The sequence below is a fragment of the Phyllostomus hastatus genome, unplaced genomic scaffold (genome assembly GCF_019186645.2).
Source record: "Phyllostomus hastatus isolate PE091 unplaced genomic scaffold, TTU_PhHast_1.1 phas_contig_196, whole genome shotgun sequence".
Classification (NCBI taxonomy): Eukaryota; Metazoa; Chordata; class Mammalia; order Chiroptera; family Phyllostomidae; genus Phyllostomus; species Phyllostomus hastatus.
This window is the reverse complement of record NW_025333709.1, coordinates 6,067,224-6,089,079: the sequence shown is the minus strand read 5'-3', so window position 1 is coordinate 6,089,079 and position 21,856 is coordinate 6,067,224. Positions and strand designations below refer to the sequence as shown.

The window sequence follows — 21,856 nt, the reverse complement described above, 5'->3', positions numbered from 1 at the left end:
AGTAGACAGGATGCAAATTTCAGTGCCTCTAACAGCATCATTCTTAATTCCAGGTGGAAGAGAAGGAAAGGCCTACACCTAAGAGAAAAAGAAAGAAGCATTGCCCCTCTTCAGAAGATGAACTGGGTATTTAGAGTATACATCTTCCTAGTTCAGACATCTTTGAAAATCATACTATTTTCACATGCAAAATAGTGGGCTAATGACAGAAAATCTAAAGCAGGGGTGTCCAGCTCATGTTCACCGGGGGGCCACGTCAGCCTCCAGGTTGCCTTCAAAGGGTCGAATGTAATTTTAGGCTTGTGCAAATGTAACTGCTCCTTAACTGTTAAGGAGTTGAGATTCCTTGTTCAGAAGTTCAAATACTTCTGGGGACTCTGCCCACCCTAAGCCTTTTCCATAAAATGGCTGTGTTTTGGTGTTGTGAGCATTTGTGGGGTTTTATAATATTTTTTTAAAGATTTTATTTATTTTTATTTTTAGAGAGGGAAGGGAGGAAGAGAGAGAGAGAAACATCAATGTGCAGTTGCTGGGGGTCATGGCCTGCAACCCAGGCATGTGCCCTGACTGTGAATCGAACCTGCGACACTTTGGTTCGCAGCCCGCGCTCTATCCACTGAGCTACACCAGCCAGGGCGGGTTTTATATTATTATTTATTAATTTTGGGCTTGGCCAAGGCCAAGGCCTATCTGTGTTCAGTGCTCATATCACATATTAAACGAACTTTTGGAATCACTAGCTTCACTGCATCAGAAGCCTAAGAAAGAAGTCTCAAACTGTCTTAAAATAGAACTGTGCATTTCATTTTTCATTTAGTTTTGTATTCCTTTGTGATTCTGTCCAAACTGATTTACAGATGATAATTCAGATGCCCTGGATCCCAAAGTAGAAGCAGCACAGAAGCAACATTCTGAAACTGAGCCACGGGACACAAAGGTACTTTTTGCACATAATTCATTTTAAATTTTTGGAGTAACCTAATTATATCACTGTGAATACTTACATATTTTTTTCATTCTTTTATCCCTTTTACTTTATGTATTTCTAATAGTAATCTCTGTATTATAAAAGGTATATTTCTGGGCTCAAGAAAAACAACTATTGTACTTTATTTTCTTATTTTGATTTTTTTACATTTAATGTATTTGTTGTAAGATAGACACTAATAGAAATCCAGGAACAATTTTTTTCTTTTTTTTTTCTTTTTTATTTTTTTATTAAATTTATTGGGGTGACATTGGTTAATAAGATTATATAGGTTTTAAGTATAGATTTCTATATAATTTTATACCATATGATTATATTTTACCACAGTTTTAGATATAATCCTTGCTTAGATTTTGTTCATATTCTTGACTTCATTAGGTTTTTAGGTGCCTTCTTCCAAAGTGTGATGTGCTTTGTTACAGATACATATACACCAGATCAGTGAAATGCAGGAATGCGTGTTAATTTAAAATGTTAACGTCCTGCCTTCTCTCTACCTTACTCCCTGCCCCTAAATCACATGCTGTGCAAGGGTAGGCAGGACCCATTACCTTTTTCCCTGTGGTCTGCTTCCATCTTAGGGCTTACAGTGGTTTGTTTCTGCCTCACCTCCTCTTGTTCGAGGCCCAGCTTTCTCCATCCGCTGGCTGATACCGCTTTCGGGCTACTCGTCCGTTTCCGAGACTCGGTCCTCCTTAGTGCCTGTTCCAGACTTGCTCCCTCTCTTTGTTCTCTCTCTTTCCCTAATTTATTTGTTCCACCTTGTCCCTTGTTCCGAAAGGAGTTAAATCAGCTTGTAAAAATACATGCCGCTGCCTTCCAGGCACTAAAACGAGCTCAGAGTCCCTTTTGCCCTTAATAGCCGATGAACTAAATAAAAGGTAGTAAAAGAATTTTTAACCGCTAAAGAAAGTCAGTCACATATTATGAATTTCAACTGGCTGGAGCTGAGGAAGGAAGGGGCCTTGAAGGCCATCACCGCCCCGCTGCCCCCCAGACCAGCAGCCCTGAGACGATGCTCTCCGATTCACGGAGGAGCTGACTGAAGGGCGTCTTTCAATTTTCCCGTCATGTTCAGTAAAAAGTCACATGTGTAATACTTCAGTATCATAAAACAGCACTCTACCGTTAAGCCTTATTTATGTATTTTTGTTCATATGTTAGTATTATAATGTAAACATTCTGGTGTTTCATACTCAAAACTTTTTTGCAACCAAAGTGAGTAATTTAACTGGAGGGAGAGATCATTGCTGTCAGTCTGCCCCACGGAAGACCCTTCCAATTTATCCCTCCCTCCCAGGGGAAGAAGAAAATCTGTACAAGTTTCTATCTTCCTGTAGAATTTCCCTCTAAAAACATAAAATCCAGGGGGAGGGAGAAGAGTGATTTCAATTTTGCAGGGGCGAACAAAAAAGGAGCAGCCTTGGTGCTTTGTGGTTGAGTCTTATCTCATGTTCTTCTGCCCGCAGAATTTGTATCTTTTTTATAGTTTCACTAGCAGCAACAATAGTTACTTTTTTAAAGCAGTTTGCAACAAACTGTTTTGAAAGGCCACTGGGAAATTTGTTTTTGTAATAGAAAGGAAAACTTTGGGAGGATTACTGGAGGCAGTTTGAAAAAGAGACTTCTTGTTTAACTGCTCCGTAGGAAGAGAGCTCTCGGGATTTGGGAGAACGGTCTAAAACAAGTCCTAAGGCAAGCGGCACTGCTTCACGAGCCATGGAGGAGAGAGGTGAGTCCTGCACCCGCCGCGATAAACTGTGAGAGGAGGCTGACCCTGCAGGCAGCCTGCGCCTCTAGCCAGGGCTCACCACCCGAAACGGCACCCCCTCCTTCGCTCCCCTGCGACTGCCCAGTCACACGCTTGCTCAACATCTGTGGGGCTTGGCTGTCACTTCTCGCTCGGATCCAGTCCGACCCGAAGCGTGCCGCTTACCAGTTAACCGGACTCGGGCTCGTTAACTTGGGTGGCACGGGCCTGGGAGTGGAGTGCACGAGCGCGTGTGACGGGGACCGTGCCCGTCACCTGGGTGGCGTCCCGGCCGTGCGGCCGGCCGTGCCCCCAGCTGTGACTGAGCCCTGCCGTTCCCGCAGATGAGTACAGCAGCAGCGAAGCTGCTGGCGAAAAGACAGAGCACAATGACGACGACAACGCAAAATCGCAGGAGGTAAGGAAGGCTTTCTTATTTATTTCTCCTGATTAACTTAAGGACTAAAAACAAACGCGCTGAATGCTGTTACCTACATTTTCTTTGTTACTTTCCAAGGAGTAGAAGAAGCTATTTTTTAAGCACAGTGGGACACCATTTCATACAGGGTATTTTATCAGTGTCATTTTGATTAATTTTGTTCTTTTCATCTTCATTTTATCCAAACATTTGTATGAGACCTACTTCTGTTACAGCCGCATAGGATCCACCCAGAGCTGTGCCCCTTTGGCCACGTCAGGTTCCCGCCCTGGCAGCTTAGCGCAGCCGAGGCACACACCAGGTCAGGCCAGAGAGGGGGCGCTGCTGCGCCAGGAGTCTGGACAGGACAGAATGGAGGCAGCAGCAGCAGCAGGGGGTGCAGAAGGCCCACCAGCAGCCCCACCTGGGGCGCAGGTTCACACGGCCTCCTGGGAGGCTGCTCACTCCTGACCCGTTCAGATTTGCAGAGCCCAGTGGGGCCCAGGACTGCACTGGCCTGGGACAGGTCCCAGAACCAGGGGAGACAAGGGAAACAGCCTGTCCCCCAGCCAGATCTTCTGGATAACTGCTGCCAAGTTTGCCAGTCTTGTAAATAGTCCCTTCTGTTTTCTCATACTTGTGTATGAGAAGATCAGTGACCTCCTCTATTCTTCATAAGGAACGACGTTTGCTCACCAGTGGCCGAACTGACCCCCAGTTTACATGGATGTGCGTATTTTTGTTCCAGAAGTGAAAGCTGACTCAGATTGCTTACATGCGCTGTGTCACCTCAGAATCCTCAGGACTGCGGGTCCACACGCAGCTGCCCGTGCTGGAGGCGGGGGGGGGCCCTGAGGAAGGAGGCCCTGAGCCCCAGGACTCGAGACCTCTTAGACGGAAGTCTAAATCTCACTCATTATGAGAGAATGAGATGTTACTTGTGTGATAGAGGATGAAATTCATTTTTTTTCTTTTCCCTTTAGGAAGATCAGCCAGTAATTGTTAAAAGGAAAAGAGGAAGACCTCGTAAACACCCTGTAGAAACAACATTGAAAACAAGTAGGTACTTGGTGTATTTTTAGTTCACACAAGCAATTTTCAAGCTGAGTTTCTAAGTGAGATTTATTTTTGCATTTTTTAGAAGAAGACTGCAAAACAGATACTGGCACTGGCACTGTAAGTAATTGCAAAGATGAGAACTCTTTGAATGTTTGCTCTTGACCTAGAAAGGGTATACTGCAGCGTCTAATATTTTGAACAACTTTATTTTTAAAAAGTATTTGAAAAGCTCTAAACGACTTTTTTTAAATAACACATTAAATAATTGTTTGAATAATATCTGATTACTAATATTTTACATAAGCATTATTAGTTTTTCAGTCTGATTCCTTCCTCACTTGTGAGTTTGATTACATACAGATTTTCTAGGGACTTCCCCTGTTGTGGTCTCCCGTCATTAAAATACAGAAATCTGCTGTGTTACATGGTTTCAGGTAGTGGCTTCTTTAGGGAAATTGCTAATGCCTCACCGTGTTCCTACTTTCTGTGGCATTCCTTTTGTAATAAATTGTACCCTGATTTCACTGCAGAAAATTCCTCAGTGATACGTGCTCTTTTTAAACATTCTTTATCTCTGACCCTGAAGTACATGGCCAACTGAATCATTGTGTCAGGATCTCGCTGCATGAGTTTCAGGGACATTATTAGAAGGACAGACCTGTGTCCGCTGACCTAACAAAAGCACGTGGGATTCAAGCCCCAGCTCTGCACTGACTCCCAGCCCTGTGGCACCGAGACCCTTTTGGGACTCCGTTTCCTTGGAGACCACAGACTTACTGTAAGACGACAAAACTGAAGGGGCACGTGTGAGTGCGTTTCCCGTTGTGTGAGCTGGTTCGCTGGGGCTGGGACTGCTAGCACTGGGCCGTGCTACGTGTCCTCCGGTGCAGGGACTGGAGTGACCGGGGAGGGGGCCGAGGCAGCCCCGATAGAAGCACGGCGCCCACGTTCCCTTGGTGCACGTCCACCTCCCCACCTGCAGAAAAGAGGACCCAGGTGTTCTGCCTGCATAATAAGCAGCAGTCCTGACCTTTCCTTCTAGGGGGTGATGACAAACTGCAGGCTTCAGTGCTCTGTTTGTTTCTTTCAATGCAGGTAGAACAGTCTCCACCTGGCGGCAAAGTGAAAGGAATGCAAACAGGTCTGTGCCGACTGCGTTGCACTGTGTGTGATGTGAGGGGGGGCACGGGAGGCTGTTGGGGTGGCTTTTACAGTTTTTCGTTGCTTCTCGCTGAAGTGTTTTTGGTAAAAACAGTTGTTCTTATGGCCATGAGAGACTGTGCATATTGGCCTCTCCTGTGATCTGAGCCTTTCTCAGTGTTAGAAGTCTGGGGAGCTCTCAGAGAGGAGGATGAAGGCAAGAAAAAGCAAAGCAGGCAAGGCACTGTGCCGTGTGCAAACCACAGTCCACTGGGCCTGTGGGAGGGAGAGGTAGCGAGGCTGGGGACGGGGCACTCTTAGCACGTAGACACTAGTTCAGCTCAAGAGCCTGTTGTTCTCAGAGGAATTCTGAAAGCAGCCTTTGCAGCTTACAAAGCTTGGATACAAGAGATAAAAGAGTTTCACGTGGTTTTGTCCTTGTTCCAAACGAACGTTGATAATAGTTGATAATAATTCGTTCTGGGTGATGGGATGCTGAGAATATTCCATGTTATTTGTTAGTGTTGCCTACATTTTCCAGAATGTTTCACAATGCATATATATTTATTTCATGGTTTAGTAACTTACATAAAAGCAAGAAAATCCTCCAGTGGGTTTTAAAGGGTTGACATAGGCAAAAAAGTGAGGGAGGCAGCTACTTTGGACCAAATAAGCAGCGTGGTCAGGTCAGGAGGGGGCGTACTCCAGTCACCAGGGGCAAGCAGGTGCAGGCTGGGACAGCATCGCCACAGTTACCTGTGTGACCTGGGAACCACACTCCAGTTCCTCTCCTGTCTTGGAAAACAAGGTTTGTTGCTTGCTTGCTTAGTTTCTTTTTTTTCATTTCATTTTGTTTTTCCCGCATCAGCACATTGCAGCGTAACATCAGGTTTCGGTTGGTTACTTTCTTTGTTTTAAAAAGGAGATTCTGCTTATGTTGGGCTTTTAACCAATTTTGAGTCACAATATCATAGTATTTTAAATCCATATAAAAAGGACTTACGTAACCTGAATGCCCTTTAAAACTCAGATTGAAGCAGTGCAGGTATGTTCGGGTTGTTGTTCAGCAGTAGTTCTCTGAACCTGGGTAATGGTGACCAGCGTAAGACAGGATTCTTCTCCACTGGCCTTTCTCTTGGATCAGCTCTCCTGTGCATGTTCGTGTGGAACATACTGAACTCAAGAAAAGGGCAGCTGCTGTAGCCTCACCACTAAGGAGAAGTGTCTGTGTTGTGGAGTGTCCTATGAGTATCCCATAATTCTAGCTACTTGAAGATAGTATATTGAACTAAACTTTACTTTTCTTACCAAGATCCAGTCTCAGAAAATTTTAGCACGTACAGAAAGCAAAATACATAAAGAACAGGCAAATACAACCTGGCACAGTCTTATAATACAAATTTATTAGTTACCGTAATGTAAGTACGTAGGCAAAGAATTCCAGCTCCTCAGTTATGTGAGTCTGAGCACATTGCTTAAGTTCCTGGAGCCTCATTCTTCCTAAATGTGAGGTGGGATTGTAGCACTTACAGAGCAACATCGAGACTTCGGTGACGCCTGCAGTCCTGACCTGCAGTTCCCAGTGCATTCTGGGGGATCCCTCAGTGTCCCCTCCTCCTCCCTTTCTGGGTTCAGAGCATTTGAGCGGAACCCAGCTGCTTCTCCTACATGTGGAAACGGAGGCTTGGGGAATTTGAGTCATTTGCCCACATCGCATAGCTTATTAATGACAAATCTTCAGTGTCTTCTACCGGCAGGCATTCCGACGTGCCAGTTGTTCTGACTCAGGCTCTACTTGGCTAATACGACACAACGGTGAATTGTATAGAAATGCGTTAATTGCACTGGTATATTCGTGGACCACCAGCCGGACTGTTGGCATTTAGCCTTGCACTAATCAAGTGTTAATGCAGAGATCTCCCTTTTCTTAAAGATGAGGCCAATAAGGAGACCGGGGCCCTGCAAGAGAGAAGCGCAAGCAATGTAAGTGTTGATTTTCTTGTCGAGACACGTCTTTGAGAAATAAGCGCAGTGCACGCGAGGTGGACTGCTCTGTCAACGCGGATGTCGCTCTTGCAGGACGACGGTGAGGAGAAGACGGTGGCGAGCGGGCGCCGCAGGGGAAGGAAGCCCAAGCGCTCGCTCACTTCGTCCGACGACGCTGGTACGTCCCGAGCAGGTGCTTGACTGCGGGGCCTTGTTATTCCAGAACCGCCTCTCTGAGAGCTTTCCTCTGGGTGAGGGGAAAGTCAGCGGGGTGCAGCTAGCATTAATATTACATAAATACGTGTGAAATGGCTCTAATCCCGTGTCAGAAATGGCACATCCCAGATGCGTTCCTGAGAGCACGCGAGGCTGCGTGAGTGCTGGCCGTGAACCGCCTAAGTAAACTCTCCCGACTGTGTTTGAGGCTAAGCTAAACAGTGCTGGGCGGCGAGGGCTGCAGCAGAGAGGAAGTGGAAAAGCACTCCTGCCTGTGAGGCCCTAGCACCCTGCGTCCCGAACCCCGTGACTCGGGCCTCTTGAAGCGTCTTTGGGGATTGTGCGATCCAGGTGTCCCCTTCCGTTTGAACAGAATCCTCAGAACCAGAAAGAAAACGCCAGAAGTCCATTTCTGAAGCAGCCGAGGACAAGAAAGACCAGGAGTCAGAGGAGGAGGAGGAAGAGGAGGAAGAGGAGGAGCCCTCCGGAGCCACCACCAGGTCTGCTGCCAGATCCGAGGCTCAGAGGTGAGGGGCAGAGCAGAGCTTCCAGAGACCCCTCCCCGCTCCCCTGCCAGGAAGCAGCTCGCGTGTCCCGGGTCGCGTCCAGAGGTGCACTGGTGCCGCGCGCGAGCTGTGCTCTTCTCTTCCCCTCGTCTCCAGCAGGCCGCGCGCGCTCTGGGCCCTCTGGCCTGTTGGTTCTCCTTGGAGAGCCTGGCGTCCGTCTCAAACCGTGATTGAGGTTTGCTGCAGAGTCTCTGCCATGCTGGGTACCCGTGGGGTGCAGCCCATTCAGTTCTTGTACAGTATTTACCGCTCGTGAGTGCTCCTCTCGGACGCGCGGACCCCTGTGGGGAAAACACGGAGTCCCTCCCAGCGGCAGGCTCCATCCGGGCGGGGGCCATCTCTGCAGGAGGCGCCTCTAGCCAGTGCCACGGACAGGTTGGTCGCGTGCAGTTGCCCACGTGTGACCGTTTTTAACTTGAATAACTGGTTATTTCGTGTTTCCCAAACCCTAGCATAGCTGGAAGCCTCTGGAAAAGAGTGCCGTGGCAGATGAGTTTGCGCAGTGCCCGTGACCTCTCTCCTTAAGCCCCGGTGTGCGAGGAAATAGTCAGGGCTGGGCACAGCCCCGCGGGGAGGGAGCCCGCCCGCTTGGCCTGGGCACTCGGTGTGCCCAGGACACAGGACACGCCGCACCGCAGCCTGGTCGTTACACCGAGGAGCATCCGGCAGTGCTCCCCTCCCCCGCCCCCGGTGGCACTTCTGAGAGAGATCACGTCAGTTTACAGTTGTCGTGACCTTTTCTAAAGTGAGGGCGTTTTCCGCTTTTAATGTGGTTCACAGCCTGGTAAGGTATCGTCGGTAATTTCCTTATTCAAGATTAATTAAGTTCACGAATATTTATTTCCAGAGAGTATCACCTACTAACCCCTGTCATGGTGGTGTCTTATGTTTACATAAAGACTTAAAAGTCTCCTGATTTCTAATTCCGACCTTGGACTTTAGCAGCCCATCGCGTCGTGGTGCACTTCCTCAGAGGTCAGGTTCTAGAGCCGGACGTCTTCAGGTGCTCACAAGGCTAGAGGGGAAGTGGAGGTTTCGTATTCCTGTGCCAGGGGAGGCAGTTCAGGTAGATAGAAGGTAAACAGAAGTCAGAATTGAGATTCCTGTTGATAGGAGAGGGTCGGGGTGCTGGAGCCCAGCGCCCCTGCATTCGGGTGCGGGACACCCCACCAGCACCGCCACCCCCCCCAACCCCCCCACCCCCGTCTTAAAAACCGTGGAAAGATCGCCTGGTGCCGTACAGCCCATCTCAGAAAGCTCCACAGGCCGTCCAGGCACCTTCAAGGGAGTGTCCAGAAGGAGCTGTCACATTTGCCTTTTAAAATTCATTCCTCAAAAATCAGTGTTACCTGACTTACGGTTTTATAATCACCTGGATTTATCAATGTTCTTCCTTAATGTGCTTGGTTTACAAATGAATTCTTTCCTCTTCGGTTCAGATTCCTTGGCCTTAGTTGATTGGTCCTGGCTTCTCGGGAGGGGGCAGGCTGGGCTGTGGGCGGGTCAGCACCGGAAACGATCAGTGCCTCAGTCACTGCGCCAGCATGTACCACGGAGCCGCCGCCTCCTGGCCCTGTGTCCTGGCCCAGTGGGAGCCAGCCCCTCCGCAGCTTCTACTCTTGGGGTGGGGCCTCCGTCCAGCTTCCCCTCGGACACTGGAGGGCAGCTGCTGGGCTTCTCTTCTCGTCTGAGCCCCGCCTCGCCCCGTCCCCAGTTTGTCTGGCTGCTCTTTAAGAAGCAGATGCTGGCCCTGGCTGGCGTAGCTCAGTGGATTGAGCGCGGGCTGGGAACTAAAGTGTCCCAGGTTCGATTCCCAGCCAGGGTACATTCCTGGGTTGCAGGCCATAACCCCCAGCAACCGCACATTGATGTCTGTCTGTCTGTCTGTCTGTCTCTCTCCCTCCCTCCCTTCCCTCTCTAAAAATAAATAAATAAAAAATCAAAGAAGCAGATGCTGTGCACCGGGTACAGGCTGACGCACACGAAGGAGGCCTGTCCCACCTCACGCCCTGGGCTCTGTGCTTCAGCGTGCGTCCATCCTGAGTGCCCTCACCTTGACCTTCGCGCTCGCTCAGCAAGTCCTTGTTCTTAGCGTTTTTTTGCTGGCGACTCGGGTCTGCCATCACCTGACTCGTGTGGTTGACCACGTGGACCGGTTACAGGGCCTCGGCACCCAGCCTTGTGAATCTGTGCTTCCTGACCTCGGCCCTTTTCTTGTCTCACGGGCACCTCTGAGGTCTTACCTTGTCGCCAGTGCGTTTTCTGAGTGTCACAGATTCTTCGTCCTCTGCGTCACTGCACACTCTCGCACAGTCAGGGCAAAGCAGCCGCAGATGACATGGGGTCAGCTTATTAACTGCGTCCCAGAGGGCCAGCTGTTTTCCTGCTTTCGGTCCGTATTCTCTGGCTCACCCCAGGAGCCTCGTCCTCTGAAGCGCCCGAGGGCCTGCCGCCCAGGGCAGCCGCCGCCCAGGGCTTCTGCACTCTAGTTCGGAGAGCGCCGGGGTGAGCCACCTGCAGGGTCTCCTAGAAATCTCCGAAAACCAGCCAGAGGGAAGGTACCCACCGGTGTAAAAGTCAGTCTGCCCCACTCTGTGAGGGAAGTCCCTGCTCACACTTCAGGTCATTTTCAATCCCCTGAGACTACTGCGGACACGGCCGCACTTTCTCCCAGAGCTCCTTGACCTCCGTCTCACCGAGTAACTCTGGGGATCACTGCCTTCCCGGATGGACACCCATCCAGATGCGATGGCGAGGGTGCAAAGGGAGTCTCCCGTCAGGGTCCCCTGCACAGGCCTGTCCTCAGCACCTGTGAGCCTCACACGCGCCGCCTGTCCGCCAGGACGGAAGGCGAGGCGCGCTTTTCCTGAGTGATCACAGATCTGGCTGCCTGGTTAGGTCAGCGCCGCACGGTGGAGCCGGTGCTGGCCCACAGCCATTTCTGCTTCCGCCGGAGCTGGAGAGGCCAGGGAGTGAGGGTGCGGCGCCGCCGGGGCCCTCCCACCGCCAGCTTGGCTGCCCCCCACGGGCTGAGCTGGGTCCTGCTCCGCTGCAGACGCTGGTGCCGCTCTTGCTTGAGTGCCCCCCATCCCCATGCCCACGCCCACCCCCACGTGCAGGCCGGCGGTCTCCAGCTCCCCTTCCCGCTGCACTCCGGGTCAGGCTGCGCCGGTGGCGCGGTGTGTGCCGTCCCTTTATTAGCTGTGTTCTCCCTCTGGGCTAGAAGCTCATTTGCTGAGAGCAGGGACTGTCTTACTCTCTGTGAGTCGTAGCATCAGGAAGTGCCAGGCCCTCACGGTGCACAGGCCCCGCCCCGCCGTCTCGTGCCACGTGGACCTCCACAGCAGACCTGTAACGCCTGGTGTGCTGTCGTCCCCGTGCACAGAGAGGGCGTCCAGCTCAAGGGCCAGGCTGCGTGCACGTAGACTCTTCCGTGAACCCTTGTCAAGTAAAATGTGGCTTTCCTTGTTTTTTATGTGAGGAGAATCTTAGGAAGATCTGTCCATTATTTCTTAAAGTGTGCAGACCTATCAGGGAGGCTCTTTTGAAGACTCAGGCTCTGATTCTGGGGGGTCGGGGGACTGGGTGGGGGGTGCAGCTGGGTGGGGCCTGAGAGGCTGCACTTGTAGCAAGCTCCAGGTGATGCCAGTGTGCTGGTCAGACCACACTCTGGGTGGAGAGGGACGCCTGGTGACCCCCTCCTGCCCCCCCCACTCCCCTGGCTCGTGTCACGAGGAGAAGCACACCGACCCTACTTGACCCTATGCTTCTTTCTCTGCTGCACGGCACCTGGCACAGCGCCAGACCCCCACCTGCCCAGTACACAGGGCTCGGTTCCTGACAGGTGGCTGCCCTGGACTCGGTTCATAGTGGGCCGTGGTCAACCCAGAGTGGGTGAAAGGTGCTGGAACTCTGTCATGTGCACCCATATTTGACTCAGTTTGAGTTTATTTACTTTCGCTGTCAACGGGCCAGTAAGCAAACATGCCTTCCTGTGGGTGAAGTCCCGTTTCTCCATCCCCTGCGGGTTCAGCTTCCCGGGTGCTGACTCAGTGCCAGGCACTGGACCCCTGGGAGCTGACCGAAGCCCAGCCGCTGCCCTGGAGACGCGCCCTGTCTCGTGGGGGAGACCCGCGCGTGGGACTCCCCAGCCCTTCTGACAGCAGCACACAGCAAGGACGCGTTCTACATGCAGTACTGCTCCTGCAGGTGAAGCCGGCCTCCCATGAGCCCGACGTAAAGGAAGTGACACCGGGGGTGTTTCCTGTGTGCTCTGTTCAAACTGTGTTTCAAAGTAGTGCCTGTAGCCTGCCACTGGGAGAAGCACGGTGGGGGGATCACAGTGGTCAGTGCTGCGGGACGTCCAGAGAGCAGCTTCCCCAGGAGCTGCTCTTCTCTGGGGCCTAACGTGAGGGTTGCCCGATGGGAGGTGTGCTGTGACTCTCCCCCCCGCCCAAAACTCACACGCCAGAGCATGAAGTGTGAGAGAGCACTGTGTGTTTGGCGGGACTGTGGGCAGATGGTGCCGAGTCGAGCGTGTATGAGCCAGGACTTGGTGGGTTCTGCTCTGGGTGACTGCATCCTGAGAGCATCACCGAGGCAGAGGTGGAGACGCGCGTGGCGATGGGCATCCCCGTGGCAGAGACGCGATTGCCTGGAGCTGCCCGCAGAGAGTCCTGGTAGCGCGTGCAGGCAGGCCTGGACTGCGGGCGGGGAGAGCGTGGAGCGCGTCTGCTGGGGCGCCGCCCACTGTCGGCTGAGGCTGCACTTGCTGGGGCGGAGGAGTTTCGAGCCTGCTGTGCTCTGTTCTTGCCGGTTGTTTCCGCTTGGGGCAGCGTGTGGGGGAATGGCCGCCGGTTATTTCACGGGCAGAACAGCTGAGCCCAGAGAGGAAGGTCAGCTGGACCGAGGCAGCACCTGGAGCTGGCCCAGCACCTGGAGCGTGGCCCAGCTGGAGCCGGAGCACCGGCCTCCGACTGCTCTGGGGGTGGGGCAGTCTGCAGATAACCGCTCGGCCCGGGCTCTCCTAGACTCTGTCTCCTTTTCCTGCATGTAAACCTTACCCCGGTTTTCTTTTCCCGGCTCTCAAGTTCAGAAGTCTTTTTTTTTTTAAAGAACTCCCAAATCATGTGAAGCAGGTCCTGCTAACTCTCACCGCTGCCTGACTTGTGTCTGCTGCAGGTCAAAGGCGCAGCAGTCCCCTCCCACCAAACGCAAGAGGGAGGCCAGCCCCCCGGGGGCCCGCACGCGGGGCCAGCAGCAGCGGGCGGAGGAGGCCCCCGGGAAGAAGGCGAAGCGGTAATCCCGAGCGGACGCGTGGACGCGTGGCGGAGACGGAGGAAGCTCCAGCCTCGGGCGCGGGCGTTTTTGTTGTAACGGGGAAAGGACTGCATGTGCTCCCAGTTCCTAGGTTCAGGCTTGTTCTGTTCTGTTTTCAGTGGCTTTATAAACTGTTGTCCATAGAAGATAGACACTATGTACATTTATTTCAGATAAAGGAAAATAAGTTTACTTTGTATCAACTCAAAGCAAAGTAGTTGTATATTTTAACATTGGACATTGGGATTTCCCGATGGGGCACATCGCGGCCGCAAACCCGTCAGCCCATCCGACACCAGGCTGCCTCCCGGCCATCTGTGTACAGTATATAAACATGTAAAAATAGGTTGTATTTTACTCTGTGTATGATGCTAATCAATGAACACTTTATTTATTTTACAGAGAAAACTTATCTGTGAACTTTACTATATATCTGTTTATTTTATTTTATTATTTTTTTAATTACAAAAAAGGATTTTAAATGCTATGCAGTCACTAGTAGCAGTGTTTTAGGACTGCCCGCCTGTACCCATGAATCTGATCGGGCAGGAGATGCAGAGCCTTCTCGCATGTGTCCAAGTGAAGTAGTTTAGCTCAAGGGGCTCCATGGCCTTTCTGTTCACAGGTGTGACTTTTTTTAGGAATGTCACATGTTTTTAAATTATACTCTCATCTGTGACTTCAACTACCAGCCCCACTGGTGAAAGAGGCTCCGGTTCAGGTCAAGTTACGTTTGTCACCTGCTGCAGAAACGCCCTCCCCGCCCCTGACCCCGCCCCGGCCCCGCCCCCAGGCTGTGTCCCCGCCCCTGGCCCCGCCCCCAGGCTGTGTCCCCCGCCCCTGGCCCCGCCCCCAGGCTGTGTCCCCGCCTCTCTGCTGTTCCGAGGCGTCCCCGTGTTCTCTCCCCACCGCCGTTCCCGGAGAAGAGCAATGCTCTGGAGACCGGGCCCCTCCTGCCATGCTCCGGGGTTTTATGTTGTTTCCTATGTAGCTATTACAGGCTAGAAACTGGCTTCACTGCCAGATCCTTTTTTAAACATCGTTAGTCTCCCATGTGAGCAGACTGTCCAACTTATGTTTTTCATAAGATTAAAGTTTTCTTAAGATCAAATGTGTCTCTAGCAATGATGTGATGAGTTGCCAAATAATTGAGATTATTTTAAAATGTTTTATTCATATTCTTGTTTTGTAATTAAAATTTACATTCAGTGTGTGAATTTTTTTTGACGCAATGTAAAGTGGATATTTCTGTCATTTTACATGGTTTCTTACTGAGATTTTATATATAAATTATAAAATGTTTCCCAAAAACTTGAGTAGTAAGATGTTTTTCTTCTCTGAACTTCGGAATGACTCCCTGTGAAAACCGTTTCTTCCCTGTAACTGATTTGTCGCAGCCGTATTGTTCCATGTTCACATTTAAACGGAGCCGTGGATGGCATGGCTCGGGAGAGTCAGACACGAGAGGCCAGCAGGTGGCGCTGCTCCTGGGACCAGACCGCACCTCGGACCGGCAAGGCTGAGGCTGAACTGTCTGCAAACCCCAGGCCAGGGTTCTCCCTGCTCAGCCGCAGGGGAGGGAGGCACCATGTCCACCCGGAAGGCAGGCTCCCGAGCCACGATACAGGGCTTCTGCCCAAACATCTAGGCAGCTGACAAAACCTAACTGGTTTGGTCACAGAGTGGGAAAATTGGAACTCAAACAAATGCTGAAAAAAGGTTCTGTGCTTATTCTTCTGCTTCACTTTGATTTTCGTCTGTTTATTGTCCATCTATTGTGCAAGAGTATCTTACATTTCCTAAAATTGCTGCTTGGCTGTCTTTGTGATTAAGTCAAGAGCAAGAAGTTTTCACGCTACGCTGACACGGACAATTTTCTCAGGGGAGGGGAACGTGGTCTAGCCAGGCTTTTCCCCTGGACTGCCATTCTGGGAAGTGCACAGGTGATGGGCCCCGACTCCATGCCCAGCATTGGGGGTGCAAGATGGAGCTACTCAAAATCTGAGTTTACAGCCCTCCCACCGGATCCCTAATGTGTCAGATCGCTGCAGACGCTGCAAAAGGAATTCTGCAGTCTACTCTGAAAAACTGGTACTTCGATAAATAAGGGGAGGAACCAGGATATAAAGAAACAAAAAACCCTTAGAAGGTCAATGGGGCCTGGAGAGACAAAACTCAATAGTTCAGCGCTGGCTGGTGTGGCTCAGTGGATTGAGTGCCAGCCTGTGAACCAAAGGGTTGCTGGTTCGATTCCCAGTCAGGGCACATGCCTGGGTAGCAGGGCCAGGTCCCCAGTAGGGGATGCACAAGAGGCAACCACACTGATGTTTCTCTCCTGCCCTTCTCTCTCTAAAAATAAATCTTTTTTGAAAAATCAAAGATGGAGAGGATCATTTGTAATCCCACAAGTCAGATCTATTACCTCTCATGGGTAATTCCTTTGGACTTTCTTTGATTTACATATATGCAAAACCTACACTCCACCAAATCTAAGATGCTATAGGCAATAAAAATTCATCCTTTTTCTTTCCTACTAAGGAAAATAAAACTGACACAGAAATGAATTAATCTGTCATACCCACTTGCTTTGAAATGTCATTCCTCAATTCCTTCCACCTCTAGCTGGGTGGCTGGGCATGGATTAGATAATCCTTCGAGCGTATCTCCGGAGCAAAACACAAAAGCATCACCAGCTTATGGATATTCTTTCTCCGGTCTCAGTGCTTAGTCGTTGCTTTGGAAGAAACGGTAAAATCACAGCATTTTCTCGAACACTGAATATTTGCCTCGCCCTCACCAATACAAAGTGTATTTCTTGCTGTGAGGTTTCTGTGACTTTCTGAGGACACAGTGACATCAAGTCATAATGCCATCTTTTTAAAGAGATTCTGAATAATGTTTAAAATCAAAGAGCATGGAGCCAGTGATGCACATGATTCGGGTGTGACAAGCTATGACTGGTTATGAACAAGTTCATGCATGACAATGACATTGACAACTACAGCATACCTGCCACAGACCCAGTAACGATCTTAAGACGCACCCTAATTCCAGAGATGTTATGACGTGTGTAGGGGAAAGTGTGCCTTCCAGCTCACGAACTATGTAGATGTTTTGCAAAACAAGTTTCACATCTACCTTTTCATAGTCTTTGAAAAAAGATTATAGAATATTTGTGATAAAAATGCAGAGCTATTATATGCATGTATATAATGTACACATAGGTAATGTACATACATAATTATGATATAAAGAATTGTTTTTTAAAAATCCAATTTACCCACAATGCCTTGGAAGATTCCAGCATGCCCCCAAGACCTACCACCTTTCTAATTACAGGTTTATCATTTTACTACATATGTAAATAATACAATTTTAAACAATACTTTTAAGTTTTGAATGTTTCTGCACTTGATGCAAATAAGAGTCCTATTTTAAGGACCATTTGAATTGCTTTTTTCTTGCACCTGTGTTTTGAAAGTCCTCTGTGGTTAGTGTTATGTAGTTCAAGTTCATTCATTTTCACTTCTGTATAAGTATCCCATTTGAAGACTATATCACAGTACACTTAGCTGTTATTTACCTGTTCCTGGTCTTGGGGTTGTCAGGTTAAACAATACTTCCGTGAATATTCTATAAATATTTTGTGGGCAGGCACTCCCAGAGTTATTATCATCACTGTACATAGAGAAAAGGGTGTTTGTGGGCCCGTTGAGGTGAACGTGGGAGGACGAAGCTGGCTGCTGCCCAGGGAGACATGAGCCTGTGAACCAGAGGACCAGACCGCTCCGCCGCTTCGCCGCCTCCAGCTCCAGCACAGCCCCACCCCCACGCCGCGACCTCCAGCTTTCCGCTGCAGGGTGCAAGGGCTCACTCCTAGGGGAGGCACATTTTCAGGTTTGCGAGACAGTGCCAAGCCGTGTCCCGCATGCTGTCACCGCAGTGAATTCCCGCAGGCAGCACACCTGTCTTCCTTGACGTCTCGAGGGACAGGACTTCTTAGGCTCTGCCCGTCCGGTGGAGGAAAGTCTCCGCGGCCTTGGCTGCAAGGAGACCGAACATCTTCTCATGTTCCCATCCTTGTTTTCCTCTTCCGCGAAACGCCTGTCCACGTCCTCCGTCCATTTTGGTCTCCGTGTTTTCCTGGCTGACTTGTTGGAGTTCTTTATATAATCTTATGTAAAGGTAGAAACGTATCTTTACATATTCTAGGATAATAAACCTGTGTGTGTATGTGTTGTGAATACCCCCCAACACACACGTGTACACACATATGCACAGTGGGGACTTGATCTTTTCGCTTTCTTTATGGTACTTTTTGGTGAACGGATTTTAATTTTAATGGAATTAAATATAAATTTCATTCTGCGGTTAGTCCTTGTGCTTTGGCTTAAAATCACATATTCTCCTAAAGGCGTTGATGGTTTACGCCCCCCCACCATGTTTGTGGCACAGAGCAGACAGCAGGAGCTGTGCCCGCACGTGACCCCAGGAAGCCACGTGCCCAGAACAGGCTGGGCCAGCCCCGGCCGGGCACCCCTGGACCTTGAGAGACGATCCCCAGGCCAGAACGCCTGCTGCCGAAACTGATTCTCCAGGCAGACCGGCCTCCTCTGGCCGTTGTCCTGGGGGTGCCCCTCACTTCTCTTACCTTTGGGGTCCCTTAAGGCCGGTAGCCCACATCTTCCTCTTGCTCGTTCACTCCCACAGTTTGATTCTGAAAGCCCCAGGAGCATTCTGAGAAACAGCCTCTGCAACAACTAAGACTCAGACGGATGAGAGACCCTACCCAGCCCCAAGCTTGACTAATCCGAGGTTGTAAGTGGTTGCCGGGCCCAAGTGCAGCCCAGAGTCCCAGACAGCCTCCCTGCCTGCCCAGGGCTTTCTCATCGGGACGCACACGCCCCGACTGGCACACGGGGTCTCTGAAGGACACCTGCAGCTCCGCACACAGACGAAAGCCGCTGCAGAGACGGGAGATCTCAGGTGGTTCCAGAGCTTGTGCGATGCTTTCTTCGCAGGGAGCCCTGCCCCCCAAATCAGGGGATTCCAAGGGTTTTGCTTGTGGCTTGTGGCAGCCCTGGAGAGACCAGGCATCTCCCACTTGGGCCCTCCCCCAAGTACCAACCACCCGCTCCCCCTCTAGCTGTTTGTCTGAAGGCCCAACGCTGGAGGGAACAGGGGTTTTTGCTCCAGGTCAGTTGCTCCCGGTACCCGGGGTGTCCCTCACTGTTGGACTGAAGGCCAGATGCAGCATCTTCCTCCTGCCGCATCACAGTAGAGTGACTACTCTAGAGCTTGTGGTGGTCACCGGGCGGTCAGCTGTTAGAGACCACACCGGTTAGTTTAACAGGTCCTTCCATGCTGGGCAGGGGCTTCGAGAGCTATGGGAGGACAAAGAAGCACCAGGGCGACACGAGGTGATGTCGAGGAACTTCAGGAAGCAGCCCTCACGGTGCCCCTGGGCTCGGGGAGCAGAACGGAAGGCTGGGGGGTGGGGAGGCCCTGGGAGGGGAGGCCACGAAGAGCTGGGACCCAGAAGGGCGCTGCCTGTTTGGTGGCTTCTCAGACGGGACACCATGGCCCGTTCTCAGAGACTGGGGAATCTGGAGCCAGTGGCCCCTGCAAGCCGCTGTCCCTGCCAGGTGAAGGGCCATCTTGGCTGGGGGATGCTAATGGAAGGAAGGGTGGCCCAAGAAGAGGAAGCAAGTTCCTCCTCGAGCTTGAGCCTTCTGGTCTCTTTTTAGTGCCCCTGCTTGAGAGCAGTTGGGGAGCCAGCCAGCACAGGAGAGACGGTGTGGGCAGGGGCCCAGGCCTGCACCACACAGCAGGACAGAGATGGCTGGGTGGAGTGACGACACAGCGGCTTAGTAATCGGCCAGACCCACAGGCCCGCCCACCCACATCCATCCAGCCGGCCCTCTGTGCACATAGGTGTCTGCACAAGAACACCCGTGACTGTGGATTTCCCTTATTCCCTCGTAAGCTCGGTGATGCATTCTGAGTGTGCAATTCAAGTGTGTAATTCTTCTAGCACCCGAGTGTTTTTGCAGGAGTCCGGCCTTGACAAATGCCCAGGATGCCACGCTTCCCAACATAAAAACCCTACGGCCACCTTTCAAATCCTCTGCAGAAACCGTGTGTCCTCACTCACTCAGTTCGCAGCTGCGGATGGATCGGCCTCTCCGTTAACTCCTAAAACAGTGCACCTCCCTGTGACCACGAGCAGAATCCGGTCTGCACTCCTTCTTAAGTGTCGTCTTTTCAAAATGAGTTTGTCATCAAAGCTCAGGGTTGTTTTCATTGGCAGAAACTGATTTGTCGGTCTTCAGCGACTCTTCCTTGAAATGGTCAAACTCACCGTTTTGGGTTTTTTTTTTTTTTCAACCAAAAGAAACTATATTCGACAAGAACTTGCCTTTTCCTATTTTTGACTCATGGGTCTCTGTTTACCCTCAGACACTGCTGTTGACTTCGTCCCGGCCCTCTTGGGGTCCTCTGGTGCTTCAGAGAGATCCTTTCCCCAGTAAACGTTCTTCTTGGAGTTGAAAAGGATATAACTGGTCATTTTGGATTCTTAAAATTAAAAAAGTAAATCTAACCCTTCAGTGAAAGCCATGTCTTAACAAATGTGTCCACCCTCCACCCCACCCCCCCAACCCCTACTTCCTTCTGACCTGAACATAGGTTGATCTGGAAAGAGGGTTTGGACAGAAGGAGCCTTTGTTTTTCCTTTTCACATTTCACTAAGGGCCCTTTTTGAATCCACAGGAAGCACGCGCCCCAGCCCCAGCTCACCTGCATTTGTGCAGAGATTTCTCCGAAGCCTCCTCGAGCTTGTCCCCTTGACGGTTCCCAGGACAGCCCGGCCCCATCTGTTCACTTGACATTCCATTAAGCCTGAGAGCTACCCCGATATCCTGTTCTCCCCTCTTCCTGTTTCTAGCCACATTTACTCAGGCAGAGTGACAGTTTGCTGCAATTCCTGGACATAAATCTCTCCAGGACGCTTCTCCCCAGCACGGCCCCCTCCCCCCAAGCCCCTTTCATTGAAAGCACAGCCTTCTGGCCCTTTCCCTTTCAGAACCCAGTCCAAAATATCCCGGAATGGAAATAAACATCCCCGAGTTAGGCCTCGGAAAATGATTTAACAACAACAAAAGAAACTGAAATATGTCATTTGTGCTAAAAGGCAAAGGGAATCGCTGTGTACCTGAGGCCTGGGGTGAGCTAGCACGGTTTACAGAGCGAGCTGTGAGACAGGCATCCTAGCTCAGTGGTAGTAGTGTGCACGTCCTGGGATCAATCACTCGGGCTTTTACATCTCAGGCTCCTCGTCCGTAAGCAGAAATTGCGGTACCCGTTCCACTGACCTCACAGGGTGGTGGGGGATAAAATGAGACCATCCATTCAATAAGTATTTGCTGAGAGCACAGCACATGCCAGGCTCATTCTAGGCCAAGGGGACACACGGTGAGTCATTTGAAACATTACTTGTGGGACTTGTCCCTATGACTGCATGTAGCTGTAGGTCATTCATTCTTGTTGCTGTATAGTAAGTAGTATCCTATTCTGTGAATGATCGTAAATGCTTTACCCACTCTACTTTAATGGGATAATTTTTTAAAATTTTCATGTATTGATTTTAGAGAGAGAGGGAGGGAAGAAGGAAGAGAGAGAGGGAAATGCCAGAGTGCTGTTCCACTCGCACATTCATTGTGCTGGATTTGTGTGTGCGCCCTAACCAAGGATCAAACCCACAGCCTTGGGGTGGTGGGACGACACTCTAACCAACTGAACTACCCAGCCAGGGCTGCCCATGCTACTCTTAAGGAGCATCCAAGTAGGTTCCAGGTTTGGGGAAGTGGAAAATGAGGCTCTGGGCATTCTGGCATGTGAGGTCTGTCCAGAAGGTGTCCAGCCATGTAATGTGAGAAATAGAGACATTCCCTGAAAAAGATACGAGACACAAGAAACACTGTGCACAGGACAGTGACACCTCAGTCCCCTTCCAAGTAGGCACCTTGAGACTTTACACAGTTCTCCCTACTGCCATCAGCTGCCCCGTCATGTTTTCCTGAATCTCATCAATGGTCTGAAATCTCTTCCCTTTCAAAGGTGATTTTAGCTTTGGAAAAAGGCAGAAGTCTCAGGGTTCCAAATATGGGCTGTGGGGAGTCTGAGTCACCTGGCTGATTTGATGTTTTACCAAAAAACTCTGCACGAGACACCATGCATGAGCAGGTGAACGGTCGTGAGGAAGCTGCCAATCACCAGGTGCCCACGGCTGCGGCCTTCTGAATCACCCAAATAGTTTCCACGGAGGAACGTTCAAGCTTAATGCAAAAGTTGATGCAGATTTGTTGCTCTACTCAGTTATTTTGAATGTGACGGCCACACAGTGCACATGCTCA

At 50.6% G+C, this 21,856-nt stretch overlaps 1 protein-coding gene across 4 annotated transcripts in view; it reads left to right on the top strand.

The window, feature by feature from the left end:
• BOD1L1 (biorientation of chromosomes in cell division 1 like 1) overlaps positions 1–14,222 on the top strand; it is a 50,187-nt gene extending 35,965 nt beyond the window's left edge. For 3 of the 4 annotated variants that reach the window (XM_045833977.1, XM_045833975.1, XM_045833973.1), the window contains 11 exons: positions 54–126; positions 858–937; positions 2,636–2,720; positions 3,083–3,156; positions 4,140–4,215; positions 4,298–4,332; positions 5,311–5,356; positions 7,289–7,338; positions 7,435–7,534; positions 7,931–8,084; positions 13,305–14,222. In XM_045833977.1, the coding sequence (XP_045689933.1) occupies positions 54–126; positions 858–937; positions 2,636–2,720; positions 3,083–3,156; positions 4,140–4,215; positions 4,298–4,332; positions 5,311–5,356; positions 7,289–7,338; positions 7,435–7,534; positions 7,931–8,084; positions 13,305–13,425 (894 nt within the window). In that variant the 3' untranslated portion in view covers positions 13,426–14,222. The remainder of the gene's footprint in view (positions 1–53; positions 127–857; positions 938–2,635; positions 2,721–3,082; positions 3,157–4,139; positions 4,216–4,297; positions 4,333–5,310; positions 5,357–7,288; positions 7,339–7,434; positions 7,535–7,930; positions 8,085–13,304) is intronic. The other variant, XM_045833974.1, reaches the window with a different exon arrangement.
• The last annotated feature ends 7,634 nt before the right edge of the window (positions 14,223–21,856 follow it).